Below are 19,119 nucleotides of genomic sequence, written 5' to 3' on the forward strand. Positions count from 1 at the left end.
TAGAGCACTGGCTTTCAGTATTATCTCAAACTGGTGGGGTGGTGTGTCACTCACAAGTAACTAAATTGGCTACTCAAAAAGGCTGACCAAAGTTGGAACATTCCTCTACACATTTGAAGTGTATCTGCAAATCAATTAAACATTTGTTTCATGTCCAGGAGACAGATATTACACAAATGACAAACTTGCATTATGATGTCAGACATTAATTTTTTTTTTTACATCTATTGACGTCCATAACTGCTTTGGTCCTATTTTCTGGGAAATATTCATTTTTATGTCCCCTTGTCCTCCTTTCACAAAAACAACCTGCTCGAACTCATGAGGCTTCAGGCTGTTTGCTCTGTCTGCCCATCACTCATGTCCTTCCCTCGCGCTCTTCCTGTTTTGTGATTTTGCCCGAGATCGCAGCTCACCCTGAGGAAGCAGAAACCTGACGGGGTCAGGGTGACTTTCCAGAACACAAATCAACCCGGCGCGGGGAAGAAACATAAGGAGAGCCTGTGAAATTACTTTTGGCTTCAGAGTAATTCAACTGAACCTGAGCTGAAGATTCTCACCTGACAGTCAGACGAACTGGCACTGACAGGCTGACCGGGCGCATCACAATGATCGTCATTTTCGGATTAGCTTTGTCACGCGTTGTAAATGTGCAGACACCCTGAAATGACTGTGGTTGACAAGGACGGAGTTGTTGGCTTAAAACGACTCAAATACAAGCAGTCCTATCAGACCGACAGCCACAGGCTATCTATGTTAATCTTTCATGGTACCACACATCCTGATCGAAACCAGGATTATATCACTCCTGTACCTGATGGAAAGACACAGATGGAAGTTTTAATAGGTGATTAACCTGACTTATCGTTGATCTCCTTAAGGTTTTTATGTATAAGAAATATCCCACATATTTAGAATAAAGGATTTGCTCGTAACGATTTACCTGCTTAAATCAAGGTAATATACAATCAATAAGCAAATCTGTCCACTGGTGTTTTATTTTGGTGGTATTTTGAATGTACTTTAGTAGTGTGTTTTATCTGATAAGCTGTTTGCACTTACGAATCTCTATTTTTATACCATTTTTATATATGTTAGTATAAATATTTTTTCATGGAATAAATTCATCTTAAACATACATTAGTGGCCGCCTGTTTGTTGACATTAAGAGAATTAGAGAAGTTGTTTGACATTGGCGAGGAAGATTTGAGTGCAGTATGTACTGCATTACGTATGCATATACTCTAAACCATCTTTTACAGCAAATTCTATTTCTGTCTGCTGTTGCGGAAATGAGCCCAATGGCACAGTGGTCCCGGGTGGGATTATCAAAGCCTTCTGTGAGTGCAACTCTCACCATGAGGGAAGGTGACTTGGAATGGCTTGGTGGTGTTTCTGAGGTTCCACAGAGTCAGGCTGCCATCTGAGTGACTACACATGAACTGCTTCCCTTCATGATGCCAGCTGACAGAATGGATGGCCTGTACCAAAGAGACCGGTTGGAAGGGTTATTTTTTAGAAGCTGTCAGTTGGCACATTACACACAGTGAAACATTACAGGCATTCAGATGTTTTGGATCGTCTCCAGCACCATTAGGGATGTCTCTGATTGGCTACGAGTTTGTTCACAACATCTTCAGCAAAAAGAACAAAGAATTACAGCAACATATGGTATGGCCACCAGAGAGGGCTGATCAACTGAGATGGTCTAAGTCCAAAGAAAGAACTGCTGGAAAAGAAGGATGCTTGTAACAACATATCAGCCAAGTACACAGAAACACACCTTACAAGCCACATTTTGACTGTTGACTTTTTTATATTACCCATGTTTTTGTTTTAACTGAATTTGTTAAATTACATTGTCTTAATATTTTATCTATTTTATGTAAATGTGTGAACTGTCCACTTTTACATCATATTTATTCTTTGTACAGCACTTTGGTCCACTGTGGTGTCTTCAATGTGCTTTATAAATACATTTAGATATGATTGGACAGAGACACTGTAGTGGGGTCTCAAAGACCTGGTCAGAGTTATTATAACTATTAACAAAGTTGAATTACAAATGAAAGAATAAATTGTTATTCCAGAAAGTAATCGCCATAAGAAATGAAAACACTTTTAATGTGTTTCAGCAAACAACAACCTGTACAATTTCTTGATGTGCGGCTGACACAGAAATACAAAACATCTTATTTTCAATAACATGTTCAATATGTACAGCAGAGAAAAAGTTTATCTGACACAAAGATTTCAGAAACGTAAAATTGCAGCAGCTCTCAGAGACTAAAACTCTTTGTGTATGACTGTGGTCGTTTTCTTGCCAGTCACTGGGGCGATGATACTAAAGCTATACAGCAACAACAAAGTCCTTTTTGTGTCTTTGCATGACACAACTATTGTGTCGTGGTTCTTTAAGAAAACATCTTACCCAGCTATTTCATTCAAAGTTATAGAGATCATCACCCTGGAAAAAGGCAGGAGGGCAATATGCAATTTAAATTGCAATGTCAACATGAATGGTCAGAGAGTATTTGGCCCCACATTGTGCTAAATTAACCTTTTTCCCATTTGCACATTCAGTGTGAGGAACTGTGCAGCTAATCTGGCCAAGATGTTTTGCCCCCACAAGAACTGGAGTAGAGATTGACCTTTTTAAAAACGTTGGGAAAAGGCTGACTGGCCCATTAAAACTTTACTTTGATTACACGAAAGTGGCAATTATTTGTGCTCATTTATGTTCACAAAACATCCACATGACATAAAAAAGTAGCAAGATGCCAGAAGCCTTTTCACCTGAGCTATGGTTTGCTCTCCCCAGTTATTTTTATGTAAACCATGCAAAGTTTAGAATTTGGCAAATAGCCAGTCATTAAATAAAAAGGCGACATGTAATAAATGGCACAAACACAACCTTTCCGCTCCTCTATAATAAAAACATGCGAATAGTTTAATTTTTGCATCTGCACAGAAAGGCCAGAGTCCTCTGACAGATGGTGCAGTGACATTTATGACAGGGGAGGTGACGCTCATTTTTATTCCCGCATTTCTATACTTTTTATTAGAGCAAATATTTAATTTGATCATAATTTAAGAACTCAAAACACATGAAAGCATAAATTGGTCTGTATTTATGATCTATCATTAATTTGTATGAAATGAAGAAACCCGACTGCTCAGCACTGCCCCCTACATGTTGGCCGAGGTACTAATTGCATCACCTTTTATTTGTTCTTTTCTTTTTAACACCTCAGTTTAATTTTTGTCAGTTTCACTAATTGCATCACGTAATAGTTTTTCAGTCCGCTCTAATGCCAAATCAGTATGGCAAAAAATATCTTACTGACATAATACCGGACATACCTTTAGAAAAGTGCACAGATGTATTAAAAGTGTCCACAAACAGTACATCAGTGACCAAGAGTGAAGAGGCTAAAGTCACACATCTCAAGAAGAGCTGTCACACTTTGTACGCCCCCTCACCGTCTGATGGTGAAATACACTACACTCCTCTGACATTCCCATTTCTGATGAGAAAAATCATTCACATGAATTGAAACACATGAATATAGTTTGCTGCACACATCAGTATACATTTGTTTACTTTAATGATAAATGGTAAATGGCAAGTGACTGTTACACAAATAATCATGTGTTAAAAGTGCATAACCTTTGACTTAAAATATCTCCTTTTCAGTGTCAAATTCCTACCAAATTACTAGAGCACAAGCTGAGTCACTTAGAGACACAGAGAACAGTCTTGATTTCACGCTCTGCTGCTCTCTGGGTGAAATAGCAACAGATGCAGCAGTCTTCACCTGTTCCAGCTGACAGGCTGAACGAGTGGGAAGATGGGTCTTCCAATTATGGCTGCTTGAACCAGCTTTAATTGGTTGACAGGCAATAGGTTTTAATATTTGATGACGAAGATACCACATTGGAAAAGAAGAGTTGAAGCTGCTCAAAGATTAAGAAGAAGAAAAAAAAGCCATTTGCTTTGTTGAGACTGGAGCTCCGTTACTTAACAGGATCAGTGATGTGAGGAAAATGAACAAAAGGCAAGATGCTGTTAAAGCTGCAATATACAATTTTGCAAGAGTAGATTCTTCATTCTCTCACGGACCTGAGATCAATCACACTGTATTCATGCATCGAGGTGGATCACATTCATGTTCATTATTTACAGGGCTCCAAGATACAAAGCCTCACAACCTTTTAAATGGCAAGAAGATCCAGGTTTTCACAGTATTCCAGAGTCCGAGGCAGTTTGTAAAATTGTGTAACACGCTGAAATACCATTGTGATATATTTTTTTGCTATTCTCTTTGATGCATTTACACATCTTTGTCTAATATACTTCCTTCTATAAAAAGGCACCCCTGCAATGAAATCACTCAATAAGTTCCAAGATAATATGAACAGTGGTATTGCGGCTCACCTCATCATAGTAGATTCTGAAGTCTGCCTTCTTGGCCCGGAGGTCCCATTGTACAATCGTCCCGCTCTCAAACCCAACAAGCAGCTGCAGAGAGGAGTGACAGGGAATGGAAAATAATGAAGGGATGAAAGATGTAAGAGCACAGCATGCACCAACAGTGCCAGTGTAAATTACCAAAGTGCACTCTTCGCTGTAATGCCAAGCAGCTGGTTTGAATTGTAATAAGCTTCTGATTCTCTGATTAAGTTGCTTCTGGTGGCACAGTTTGAATAGACTGTGATGATGTATTACCGGATTAAGACATGCAAGGTTTGTGGCATTAAATGTGGCACAGTGAGGCATGGATGTCAGTGCATTAAGAGTTTTTGCTATGATGAGAACACAAGTTAGTGGGACGTCAAACTCATCTTGGTTCAGGTGCCACAACTGACCTTGAGTGAGATGGGTTCATAAAAGGACAGCATAATAATATTTAGTTGTTAAATCATCACTATTTAAAAGTCATATTTGATTACAAGATATAATTTTACAATCATTTTCAAAAGTTGAATAAACAAGGAATGCAGTTTCATCACTATTGCATGCATTTAAATATGCCTCATTGCCTCACGAATATATATGTCCTAAAACAAGTCCTCCAAGTTGGCATTTTAGAACATTTAACATGTATGTATCAATAAATTCACATATACACACCAATGTGCGCCCACAATTACACATGTACGCACACACACACACACACACACACACACACACACACACACACAATAAGTGCAAAGTCGACACAATCTGATTACAGATCAGAGGCAGGAGATTAGGATGCCGTTGGAGGAGCACAGCCTGCTGCCGAGAAGAGAAATTGTCTGCTTTCACACATCTGGAGATGGAAGTTGAGGGCAGGTGAGATGGAAAAAGACAAATTCCCTTTCATGTTTTTTACGACCCTGAAAGTTTGCATTTCAACACCAACAGTCAAGAGGAATGAAGATGTCACAGTCAGATATCAAAAGGACATTGTCTTATTAACTTTGACATGCCCCTGCACGCTCTATGATGAGAACTGAAGAACAACTCACACTACTAAAGATACTTGTAATATTTTGAGCATTACTTATAAATAATCATGATTACAAGAGTACACTGAAACATTGACATTCAAATGTTTCAGTATTTTTCTGTATGTGCATGTAAACTGTACAGTCATAACATTATTGAATACTTAACGCATCCAAACTGATCTTGGTACATAGTTTTGGAAATAAAACTAAAACACCACCTTTGCTCCTACTTTTCAAGAATTATGTGCCTCCATCATTTCTTTTTTAGTCTCCCCCAATATTTGAAGCAGTGTTTTGTCTTTTCTGGCAGCGAATGAGTACATTGTGTGACAGCAGCTGTTAACTCATGTCTTGCTTTTAAGCCTTCACAGCATGTCAAGTCTGGTTTTGCCCAGAGGCAGCAAAATCTATTGGGAAAATCAATATGCTCCGCAATGACCTCTCTTTTTACAGCAACCTCCACCTGACACTTTTCCTACCAAATGGACTGAAACTTGACCCCAGAAAAATTCGCCTCAGATGAAAGGAGTTGCAGGTCTCTCACAGCTCTTTTCTTCCGTGCGCAGAGAAAAAGAGCATGACGGCAACAGTGGGAGGGAGACAACACAAGAAATGTTTCCTTTCAGTGAGCCACAGAGAACGCTGGGTTGACAGAGTAAAGCTGAGTAATTAGGAGGGAAACGAAAGAAAGATAGAAGAACAGGAAAGAGTAAGAAAGGGTGAAGACTGAAAAAGATTTAGGTAGAGAGAAGGAAAACAGAAATAGTTCCCAAACTGGGAAGGGTAACCCCCCTCCCGATTGGCTTCATCTACTCACCTTGCCTTCATCCTTTGGACTGTCACTCAAATGAACCACTGGTCCAGGGTGAGTTTTAGTTGATCTATAATAACAAAAAAGGGACATGAGTGAAAAAGACATCAGCTGTAATGAACACTGTAATAAGAGGACTCGAGAATGATAATGGAGGCTTGTCATTCTACCCAAACTGAACACTGTTGGCTCTTCAGCTCACAAACACTTTGGCTAAACATTGTGTAATCTATGAGCAATGTGTGGAGGAAAAAATACCCATCAATTGTATTCTTATTGCATTTATTAGGAAACAACAGCAATAAGCCTTACCGACAGTATTTAAAATGATTCAAGGGTTGTTGTGGTTATAGTTTCCATGTATTAACAAAATCCCAACTCTGCAGTCGTAGAAAAATGCAACCGCTCAGAGATTAATCTTTTTCTAACACAGCACAGACCAAAGAGGGCTGGCATTTACAATTTCTGGCGATATTATATCTGCATTAATAAGAAATTGCATCATGTCTCATTTTCTAACTTCTAAACTGCAGCATATCATGTATTACTCCTCTTACCATCCCATTACAAGAATCTAAGAAAATCTATTGTGGCCATGAAACTCATGTAGAGTTATGGTTTGTAAAGTCCTCTGTTTGTCGCAATTTCATATGACAGCTTTTGGCTTGACAATAACTATTAATTTCAGCATTCTTAAATCACTGAAACCTAATCTTTTTTTTTTTTTTTTTAAGGCAAAAGCACCGAGTCTGATTTAAGCAAAGTCTGGGTGAAAATAATTAGGTCTCAAATGTGGCATTTAGAGTTGTGTATTGGGCAATGTGAAAAAGTATTCTTACCTACCTACCTTGCTACCTACCTACCTACCTCCCTCCCCACCCACCTATTCTATCTGACATTGGTGGTAAAATTATATCATCTTGCTAGTAGGATGTCAATTTGACTCTATTAGCATTTAATTTTGTATTGTGAATTTTACTGAGAATCGAGCACCAAGAGTGTGAAAAATAGACTCAGCGCCAAGATCCTGGCTGAATCAAAGCTGTTGAGCTGTTAAGAGCAGCGCCAAACATGCACGTGTCTCTCAGGAAATGTGGCTGCTCTAATCTGGCAGCTTGGAAATAATACTAAGGAATTCTGCAATGTTCCTACATATGCCACGGGACCATAATAATATAGGACAAGGAATAAAATTTCAAGTAAAAGTGATTACAAACCAATACCAAGGTTTAATTGAACACAATAGTTCAATTAAACTCATGATTGTCTTAAACTGTCCTAACTTGTCTTTTAAACACTCGTCAGTGGCTGTCTTAGTACTTTTCACTTCCTTAATAACAGATTCAAAAAGAAGGAAGACAATTCACCCATACATCTTAATGTAGCAATTGATTCTGATATTTTGGGTATATTTCTAATCAGACTGTACATGGTAGCTGAAATTTTGCTATAAAAACTGTGGAAAACAGATATTTGCGGCATGAGCTTAAGCTCCACGCTGGCTTCCAAAGAAATTCTAATTGTACATGGATCATTTTGAATGTTTGCTTTCATGTCTGACTGAGTGTAAACACAGACATTATCTGCCTGGTGTCTCCATGAGGCAGAGCTTTCCTGCTGTTCCAATCACTGGCATTTTCATACGTGCAAGCGCATAACTAGCTTTACCAGCTGTAACATTTAAGTGATAAATATTTCAATGCACCCACAATTACAATCCAATGATATGCTATTATACAATACAATATATTCCAAAAAAGTTGTTCTGTACAATTTCAAAAAAGCATTTTACATTTTGTGTTTTACGTCAATTTAACTTAAATTAAGAAGATATTTAAATGTATTAATTAGACTTCTTGATGTGAGAACAACAGCAAAACAAAACATAAGATAAATTAAATAAAACACAGACATAACAGAGCAATGCAAAACAAGCAAAAAAAAGTAAGTGGCTTTTAATGTACATATTTATCACAAATTATATTTTCATATTTACAAGAAAAAAATGGAAATAAAAATATAAACCGATAATTAATCCACCTAACACCAGTGTCTACAGCCAGTCCTTCTCCCTGTACTTTGTGACCAACATTGCTTTGTATCTCTTTTTTGGCTTCTTGCAAGCATATCCCATAATAATCATATTTTTCCCCAAGCAAATTTATGACACATATCCATATCAAATTCGGTAAGTGTAAATTACAGGCATCTAATATTTTCACAGTGCCTTCTCTGCTCACACAGCCATATGTTGTGGATTATGTTTATGTTTATGGGGAAAATGCTGCTTCGAGCAGGAGTAGTCTGAAAGAGCACTCATTCATTGTAACTGCTCTCCTGCAAAACTTTCACCTGCTTGCCTAATGGTCATTTTGAACCCAGATATGTCTGTCTGCCGTTCTCATATTATGTGAGTTGTAGTTGCCTGTGTATCAGAAACGTACACTTAAAAATAAATATATAAATGTATTTAAACAAAGGTAATGCAATGTACCACAGTTAAAGCTTCCTCAACAATGGATGTGGTAACACCTCACAAAAGGTATTCAATTAAGAGAAAACTCATTTGGGGACTACAATGTCTGCTTTTAATAGCCTACTTATTATTTCTTCTGACTCCATTTGGACCAATTCAATGAATAAAAGGTAGGGCTGATAAATTACTCAATCAATGTGTAATATTAAGAAGATTACTATTGTGACGTGATTACTCAATGACTTTGGAAACAGACATTATTTTTTAAAAGTTCTAAATTTTAATAGTGGATTTTCTTAAATGTTAAATACGACTGAATGTTTACATTCACTTTTTATTGGTTTTTCCACTGGATTGAATTTGTAGTTTCCTTCAGAATGACAAGCTTATCTATAGTACATTGTTGAGGCAGCTTTATGTGCAGCATTTGATTGCGTTTTTTTTTCTTCTCCTGTTCTATATCAGAGAGCGTTGATGATTGGGCATGCCCGTTTTCCCAAAAAAAGAAATAAATCAGCAGCAGGCAGATTGACGTTCTATGCGTATGAGAGCAGTGACAAACACTATGCTTCTTCAGAGTCTGATCACTCAGTATTCTTCATTATTATTATTATTATTGAATAACATGCATGTTCCGCCTATTTGTGTGCATGGATTTCATTTCCATTAGACAAGGATATGTCATCATATAATTCACTAAATCCTTTCTTCAATACACACAAGTACAGTGTATAGAAAGCCATATCACATGTATAAAAATGCTCTCACAGCCAAAATCCTCAAATGTGAAATTCATTGTTGTGCCTCCCTCCATAAATTAAAAGCAACATGATCGTCCCAGAAAGCCGCTGTCGCTGCCACAATCAGGGTATTTTAACACTGTGGCTGAAACGTGAGCTGATCTGGGAAGCCGAGGTACAATGTGACTGACATGTTCAAATGGGCCCATTTAGTTATGGCTGCTGCTGGGGAGTGATAAAGACATGAAACCACAGCAAGCTCACAATACGCTTCTATTCAGCGATTTATGCAGTAATAAGCCAAAGTATCATTGTAACCGTCTGCACTCTACGTAACACCCGTTCAATCACTGAGTGGCCACGGCTGTTCAATGACAAGAGCTATTAATGCTACAGAAGCCGTCCAGAACAAGTAAGACAATTCTTGAGGTCTGTGGTTCAAGTCCAATCTCCGTATGTCCATGAGCCGAAGTGTTTTTAACAACACCATGAACTTCAGTCACTCCCAATGGTGCAAGCACCTCACAAGCACTTCACAGTTCAAATCCATCATCATTGGTGTGAACATAACTGTGCAGGATTTAAAAAAACAAAAACATTTCGCTGTAGTTTAAGCCCTCCACATGCAAGCAAAATGTGATTTTTCTTTAGCTCATTGGTACAAGTGAAAGTTGTTTGAAGGAAAGGAAAAAGTTTCGAGCAGTTATTTAATTTTGAATAGAATGAGCTGAAAGCTGGCTATTGTGTGCAGTTTATTTTCTTTGACTGCTGAACTCCTCACTGTGGAGGAAAATAAAGTTTTTTGGGGTGACTTACTGCCTCGTCATCAGCTGGCAAGGCCATCCTTTAAAACTCACATAAAATGTTTTGAGAAAGATTGAATACGTAGATGAATGCTGTGTTTGCCTCTGTCGTGTATAACGGTTCATTATGAAAGGTTTTCAGGTCAAACATCAGAGTGCTGTAAAGCTTTATGGAAATGGGAAAATATGAAGTGTGTTCGGTTGCTTTGGTATAATAAAAAAAAAAAAATACGGAAGTGATGTTTGTCTTTGTTTTGTTTTGTTTGGTCTGATTGCACTTATATGAATAGTAAGTGCAGTGAGATTTCTAAGCAGGTCATATGACAAGAAGCACATCATAAACTTAAGCTTGTTGGTGGTAAAATGATTTAAATAAATCTGATTGATGTCTCTAATCAGTCTCCGAGTCTTTTGAGGTGAGGGTAGCTGGTGTGCTTTTAGAAAAGCATGAATAACTTGATTATTCTCATTCTCTGTAGAGATGTAAAGACATTGTTAAAATGAACAAATGGGCAAATTATTCTGTGTAAATGCTGTCATTATAGGGTCTAGTGTCCCAGGGCTTGTTAAGCAATGATGCTGGCAAAGTTATGCTCAAAACTGTGCCAAAAGCCAGCTACTGATGAGCTGCACAGCCTTGTTGTGGCTCAGTGGAAGTAAAACCTGGGCTACTTCCACCGCTTCAGCAGGCACTCGACACCACACTTCAATAATTAACAGGCAACAATAAGAAGGAACAGATCAGTGAAAACAATAGCTGATAGTGAGAAGAAAAGAAAATGTAAAAATGAATGATAAAGTGCTTTGAGAATTAAGCAGCAAATTCATTCATCTGTCTGCAAAGCTGGCAGTTTTTTAGTTTTTTTTTGCAGGCACTCTCGTGGAGCTTGACTGCCAAAATATGTGAGATCACACACATGACACCAAATGTAAAAACACCTTGAACTCCACCAAGACCAGTGGTAGCCATGGCAACCTATTACCGCCAGAAAAAGGGTAAATAATCAACATGACAGAAGAAGAGGAGTGGGGGAGAGGAAGGGAATGGCAAGGTAGCTGCAGAGACATGAAGGACATGAAACGTGTTTGGCATAAACAGACACTGTAAAAACCCAAGTCATGTTGTTTCACATCAAGTCCCATACGACTGCATGTACCAAGGCTGTGTATCAGATGTACAGTACACGTTAAAAAGATCCATCCATCCATCCATCCATCCATCCAGAACATGCAAATTGCAAGCAGAAAAGCCTCAAACCCCAACCAACCCACTATGAAATACCACTGTGCAGACCAATTAAGGCACATAAGGATGCCATAACACAGTATTGGATTATTTGCAAACCAAATAAATTAAAGCAAATAAGTGGTCCAAGTTTGAATGAAGCAGTGTGTCAGTGTGAAAATGTACTCTGGTGCAGCTCAATTAACATCTAATGGAAGTGTAAGCAGACCAAACAGTATTGGAGGGATTTAGAAGTAGTGTAATTTTGTTGATGAAAACTGAGGCGAAATATGACCGACAAAGGTTTTAGTTTTTTTTGTTTTTACTGGGACGAAGATAAAACGGGACCACTTATGTCATGAAACACTGACAGAGACTATAATATTTTCAGATTTCGAGAAGTCATACAATCTCTCCTAATTTTTGTCAACAAAAATGCTAAGTGAAATATTATATGATATTTAATGTTTGTTTGTTTTTTAAATGGTTTATCTCCACTTCCTAGTCACAGCTTTGGTGCGTTCATATTCCCTAGCAGTGGGGTCATTTAGGACCAAACATCAGAACATCAGACACAGAAAAAGAACCAATAAAATACTTTATACAGGATTCAGGAGGAAGAGGGAAGATAATATTCGGTTTTTTGTTTTTTTTTATTATTTGTATTTTTATTTGAAGCCGCAGAGAATAAATTAGTTTTTTCACTTTTTTTTTTTACTTTGGAGTTAAAAAATGAAGAGGCAAATTCGTCAACAACTTCCATGTCTGATTGTATTCCTTGAATTTGTACCATAAATAAAAAGATTTATGCAATGATATAAGTCATTAACCATGTTTTTTTTAAGGATTAGAGAAAATGTGTGAAACAAGATTCACAAAAAATGTTTACATGTACATTATAAATTTCTTGAGAAAAATGAAAAAAAAGAAGAAAAAAAAGATTAAAATAGTTCTTGTATACTTGAACTAAGATAAAGACTAAAATGATGGACTAAATAAACATGGGATTAAACTGAAGGAATGTGATAAAAGTGGTAAGAACTCACTAGGTTGACTGGAACAGGACTATATAAGAAGTAATCATATCACATTTTATTTTAAGTTAATTCTGCTTACGATGCAAAATTGTTTGGAATTTATTCACAGTATACAATAAAACAGTTACTCTGCTTGAGTTTTGTTGGTAAATTCCAGTTTATTTATAATGATATATGCCACAAAGCCAACTGTGCTGCAATTGTCCTTCCCCCCCAACTTTAGTCCACATCCAGGAACTGCACATTACATTTTTGATAAAATACCTCACAACACTTTGAATCTGTTTGAATTGTGTTGTATTTTATAATCTGGATCTGGATTCTGTTCTCTCACCATGGGTTGTATTGCTTGAATGTGTTTACTCCATTCAAGATATGACATATCTCCCGGGGAACAATGGAGAGCTTGACAATATTATGAAAACAATGGAATAATGGAGCAAGACCTGGTGAGTCTCGCTATTTTGTAAAATGATATTACTCACTTGACAATGAGCAGCAATAATAAAAGCTGATCTTAACAACAGAAGCCAGTGGATTTCACCTCCTCCTTCATTTCATTCCTCAATATCGATGTATACACTTCATTTATCTTCGATTTTTTTTTCAGCAAGTACGAACGAGGCAAAGGAATTTCAACAAACAAGCCTCCTATGTTTGTTTCCTGTTGCTGTTTTAAGTTGAGCATCAAATTGTAAGGTTTAAACTTTAAGTGTAAAAATATTGATCTAAAATCAAGTTTGTTTGGGTTTTTTTCCTCGTGTATAAATCAACAATGAATCACAGTATTCAAGATGAGGTTTCCTGTCTTTATTTTTCATTATTTTATTTGTAACCAAAAATGCAGCTTATCAGGTAAAATTCAATACAATCTTGTACGTTTTTCAAAAGCTAAAGAGTAGTTGTTTTTTTTAATATCTAGTAGCACATCCAGCTTACAGAAGATTGTTATTGTGAATAATTTTAATATCTTCACTTTTAAGCGTGAACATATTTTTATCTTAAAATTGTAATGCTTGTTTAGTACCTCACCTGGGCTAATGCCATCTTTTGTCTCGGAGAAGCAGGCCACACTGTCAACTGGGGTCTGAATAAAATACATCAGTTAACAGTGTTTTGTAATATAAAAAAACAGCTAAACATTTGGCCTTGGCGTCACACAGTGAAGTAGTGGTATGCACTATTGCCTCACTGAAGATATCCCTGGTTCAACAATTCAAAACTGTGATTCAAGGCTTTTATGTATGAAGACTATGTTCTCCCTTGTCCATGGATGGGTTTTCTGTGAACACTTATTTTTTTTCCACTGTACAAACTGCTCTTGTGTCGTTGTTTGTGTCTTTTGAGTTTGCCCTGTGGTGGGCTGGTGAGCTTTCCGGGGTGTAACAGGGTTTTGGCCTCTATTAGCAGGGATCAGCAGCAGCACCTTAAGATGGATACAACAGTACAGAAAATGCAGGATTCGGTTTTTCAGTTTGCTCCCCCCCCATCTCTTTCTGCACAGGTCTCCAACAACAATAGATGATGAAATTACTTTGTATAAGCAATCCACAAAACCTCCATGCTTCCTGCAGTGTGTGCACTTGTGTGTACATTTTGCCTTATTAGCGGAGAGAGTGATGTCCTGAGCTAACACCCTACTGGCTAACCATGAAATATTGCTGTAAATATCAAATATGACAGTTTGGAGAAATCTGCCTCAGTTGTTTTAGAATAAGTTGTGACATGTTTTTTTTTCAACATTACCTCTCGTATGTGATTGTCACAAGTTTACCGTCATATTTCAGATTTATTTGACATATTTAATTTGAATGTTTTAAATGATCTTCCAGGTGCAGTGTAAACTACTTTAATAGTCACATCCCAGCACGAGTACAGATTCCTAGTTTAATCAACCTCACTTGTTGTAGCTGGGGATTCATTTAGAATCCTTCATATAAAAAAAGTGAAGGTGAAAAGGCTGGTGCAAAGTTAAAATGTTACATACCTGAATACCTGAAAAGAAATGTCAGAATGTGAAAGAAAATAAAACCTTCACAGTATTTGTCAAGGGAGACTTAAATCAAGTTTTTTGTCTCAGTTCTTTGTGCATTCATCCGTCTATGTATACGTGTTTTGTGATTTTTGCAAATCAAAAGCAATTGATTTGTTCGTATTATTATCATTAGTTACAAATTTGTGACATTAAAATAAATAAATGGGAAGAAAAAATGGAGGACAAATTACATGATATTTTAGCCCAAAAAAAGTGCAGAGTTACTGCAAACTTTTCCTTAGCCCATGGCCCCAACAACGAGACAAGCATCTGCAGTTTTTATGACTTGTCTCCATGGCAATGTCAAATCAGAGCCAGTGTCCTGACTGATCATTCAGTCTCGTTGCAGCGTGTGATTTCCACTGTATCTGCCACATCGGTCAGACTCTATATATTAAATGAGAAGGGCTGGTAAATACATCTGGGGTCTTCTTACATGATGGGCACCACTCATACAGAGTGTATTTGTTCAACAGAGTTCCTCTGGTGAGAAAGACAGCAAGACGGTCAAACGTAGGAAGAAGAAAGGCTGACGGGTCAATGAAAAATAAGACTTGGCCTGTTTGTTAAAATCTGCAGGTCCTATTTGATTAAGTAAAACTCCTCGGTACTCTGATGATTTAATTCGGTTTCATCCATTTGTAGACAAATGCATAAAAGTCATTCAATTGACATGAAATCAAGATGCACACAAGCTGGATAATTTAGCAGGCATAACGAGTGCCTTTAAAGCACAATGAGAAATGCCTTATAATATTATTATCTTGCCGAGCACATTTTGAGAATGACCCTGCCAGAGTACACACTGTGCTGCTATGTTGGTTTCAAAAAAACCAAGGCCTGCTTGAAATCTGCTAGCAAACTCTGTCTCTTAGTTCATACTCAAATATAGCCACGAGGTTTAGAAAAATACTGAATAAAATATAAACACTGACTTGAAAACAGTAACTGACCTTGTTACAGAACGTGGAGTGCAGAGGTCTGGTACCACATGGAAGTTATGAACAGGTGAATGGGTGATGAACGTACACAGGGGGGATGGGGGTATGTGTTGGAATACAGAAACATGTCATGAGAGTTTTGACTATTTTAGACATTTAAGAATATTCGGCTCTTGAAATGTAAAATCATGCATTCACATAAAACAAGAAATAATTTTTTGTTATATTAATGAGATAATATTTTGAAAATAGCATTTTGGGCTTAGCTCATCTAATCTAATGGGATTAGTTTGTTTTTTCTAGAGGTTTTTCTTAATTACCAATGGTGCATATCTGAAACAGTGAATCAGAAGTGGAGCAGTTTGCTAAGTTTATGGTTTGTAATTTTCATTTCTGACTTCTGGCATGTTGACGACAGGTATGATGATGAAATACTGAAGTGCAATTTATTGTGACTCAAATTCAGTAGGAGGAACATGGCATGAAGAATGAAGAACATGAATGCATAACGCATAGAAAAATACCATTTATTGCAGTTCAGTCATCCCTTTGTATATTGTGAATGTTAATACGATGATGGCAATATATTTACGATATATCCTGCAGCTGTCGTTAGCAGCAAGATTATAACCAGAATCTGGATGGAGGTTTTTCTGTGAGGAGTTTTAAATCATTACTTAAATTAAACAAAAGAGTATACTGACCTGAATTCAAAGCGAGTGATAGCTACAAAAATATGTCTAAGCCTCCCCATAATTCAGAAGAAGTCAACAATTTATATTAATTTCGGAAATAAGTGTTAATCTAGGCCAATTAAAGATATAATTTTCCTGTCTGGAAAACAAGGGTAGTTTTCCTCCTTATGTCAATTCAATATCTTCCATAGTTCAATATCTTCAATATTGTTTGTTGTTGTAGCATTTTCTACCTTTCATGAGACTGCAACTGTCAGGTGGTTACTGAAAGCTCATTGTTTATTTTACAATCCTAATAGTAGAAACTGCTAAACATGCCAATGTTGATTAGAGCTGACATGATGCCAACGAAAACACAATTGAGTTCATCAGAAGGATCTCTGAACTGCAGCGGGGTGTGCATTGGGCTCTTCTGTTTTCTCATTCGTTTTTGCATCTCATTGTTGATATCTCATTTTGGAATGAATCTCGGGAAGATGAAAGAGTGTGTTAAATACAATGCAGACCAATTTGAATTTCAATGAGAGCCCCACCCTCCTGTTTGGTAACAGTGGCCCCAGCTGAATTCGAGTAAGAACTGATTCTTTTCAAGAGAACCCATTTGAGTTTGTATTAAATTAGTGCATCTGTGAACGGCTGCTATGCAAAATGTTCACACACAAGTGTAAATATAGACACATACACCAGTGTGGCACACTCACGCTGAAGGTTTTACACTTTGTGAAAAAACAAACAAAAAAAAGGTGGACGATGTTCAAAGATAGGAAACAAGAAGTCCCTGTTCATCTCTATTTATGTTTCATGGAAAACCTCTGAGGACAAACTACAAAATCCCCCGGTCTTTTTGTGCGGTGATAAGCCAAGATTCATTTTCTACTCGGTAAACTTCACATGAACCGCACTTCAGAAAGGTGGAGCGTTGACGGGTGAATAAAATAGAGACTATATTGTGCTATATGGCGCTACAAAATATGGAGAGCAAAGATACTTGCTGTCGAAAGCTTTCATGTTGTTCTGCTTCAGTCACAAAAGCAAAGTTAGTGGTTATATTATGAAACTGTAAGGTGTATTTTTCTGGCATTCTTGATTATAAAAGCAATACAAAAAAAAAGGTTGTGTTGGTGTGCTTAGTCATTGTTGGCTATGATGGCCGTTCACCTTATTTACTCATCACCACAGGCCCTGTTTATGTAATAGGGTTCAAGTGAAAATGGTAAACTTTCATTGGATTGTGGTGTTCTTGAACAAGGGCACTTCTTTAAAATTTGTATACAGAGTGCATCATTTTCAAATTGTCCACAGCTATGTAAACACGGAACACGCAACACGCTTTCCCTGTTGACCGTGTGCACAAGAGTTTCTGTCCATACTTGTTCTTCACAGGCATGGTTCAACAACAACAATGGCGGATTCCAGAGTGCTGTTTTATACTTTTGGATTTAACAGCACTTCTCCAACAAAGTGTACATTTACTATACCTTCATCTGGATCAGTAGCAATACAATTGTTACTTTTCATTTGACAGATACTTCAAATTTCAAGTGTTCGGTAATTTGTTCAGACTGGAACTGGAGCCTACTCCACGCTACTTAGAATAAATCCAGTACAGATAGCCAGAATACCAGGAAGTAGTAGCCAGGGAACGTTGACAAAACACATGCATGCACATGGATAACATGTATATCTCAGCATTTTGAACTCACCGCCACCATTATCAAAGCACCAAAAGAAAATATATAATTCAAATGAGCTGTAGTTATTGAACATATTTCCAGAAACTTGAACGAATCAAAGAAAAGCAGCTCTGAAGATTTCTCAGTGAGCCAAAATTTTTTGATGGATATAACATTGATGGTCAGTTTGTCACCTGTCACTTTAACATTCAAAGGGAGCATGGAATACGAAATCAAATATGTAGATTTTGCACGTACCACTGTTTCACACTTGTCAATACATCCCTGGAGTATGAAATGTGATTTGGAGAAAAAAAAAAAACAACAACAATAACCTGTAACGCCCTCTCTGCTGATACTGTGGTGAAGACCCAACACACCAAATATCCCATGTATCCACGCCCACCATCTCAGCCTCTGAGACTTTTGTCATGATTGGCAGACAGGCCTCCCACGCATACACATCGGTGTTAAGACTGCTCACTGTGGTTTGGGCTGTCACGAGGCAACAAGATGGCTTGGTAGAAGAGTGACTTATGACAGACACTGCAGCAGGGGACTTGTCAGGGTAACACCAGAAGAGTGGCGCGTAGGTGGGTGAAACCAAGAACAACAAGCAAAGCAACTGAGTGGCATTTGTGCATGCTTGATGGGGCTTTAAGCCGTCAATCTACAGCATATGTCAGCTCCGCAGCCAACACTCGGGACGAAACCAAAAAGTGCATGTCAACAAATTAATAACAGCTTCTGCCGACTAATCTTCAGCACAGATGTAAAGCCTTACACAACACTGGGAATTCTTGGAGACAGCTTGGAGTATCGCCACAGTTCAAGGACAATTGTGTTTGCTTTGTAGCAATCTTGTAACACATCAAGTCATTATGACAATGTGTTTCTGTTTGGTTTTAGGACCAATTGCAAGCATTTCATGGGAAATTTCAAAATATTACAGTGTGATTTGGCTTTGTAGACAAGGAAAGTCTGAATTTCTGAGGTAACCCTGTTCTGAGGTTCAATCTAATAAATAACAGCACAATCTGTGTGTTTATTTAAGTGAAGCACAATGGTAACATCAAGTGAAAACAAGCCCATTTCAACGGTATCGATTCAAGTCTCCAGTAGATTAGAATATCGTTGAGTGTGCATGTGTGTGTATTGGATGGGTGTTTGTGTAAAATAGCAAGTCA

At 37.5% G+C, this 19,119-nt stretch overlaps 1 protein-coding gene across 1 annotated transcript in view; it reads right to left on the bottom strand.

Annotated features, from left to right (window-relative positions):
• stxbp5l (syntaxin binding protein 5L) overlaps nucleotides 1–19,119 on the bottom strand; it is a gene marked incomplete at both ends in the record, with an annotated part of 133,254 nt that overhangs the window by 44,516 nt on the left and 69,619 nt on the right. The window contains 3 exons of the mRNA XM_080498534.1: nucleotides 1,358–1,481; nucleotides 4,439–4,522; nucleotides 6,314–6,377. Of these exons, the coding sequence (XP_080354660.1) occupies nucleotides 1,358–1,481; nucleotides 4,439–4,522; nucleotides 6,314–6,377 (272 nt within the window). The remainder of the gene's footprint in view (nucleotides 1–1,357; nucleotides 1,482–4,438; nucleotides 4,523–6,313; nucleotides 6,378–19,119) is intronic.

The sequence above is a fragment of the Blennius ocellaris genome (genome assembly GCF_963422515.1).
Source record: "Blennius ocellaris genome assembly, chromosome: 6".
Taxonomy (NCBI): Eukaryota; Metazoa; Chordata; class Actinopteri; order Blenniiformes; family Blenniidae; genus Blennius; species Blennius ocellaris.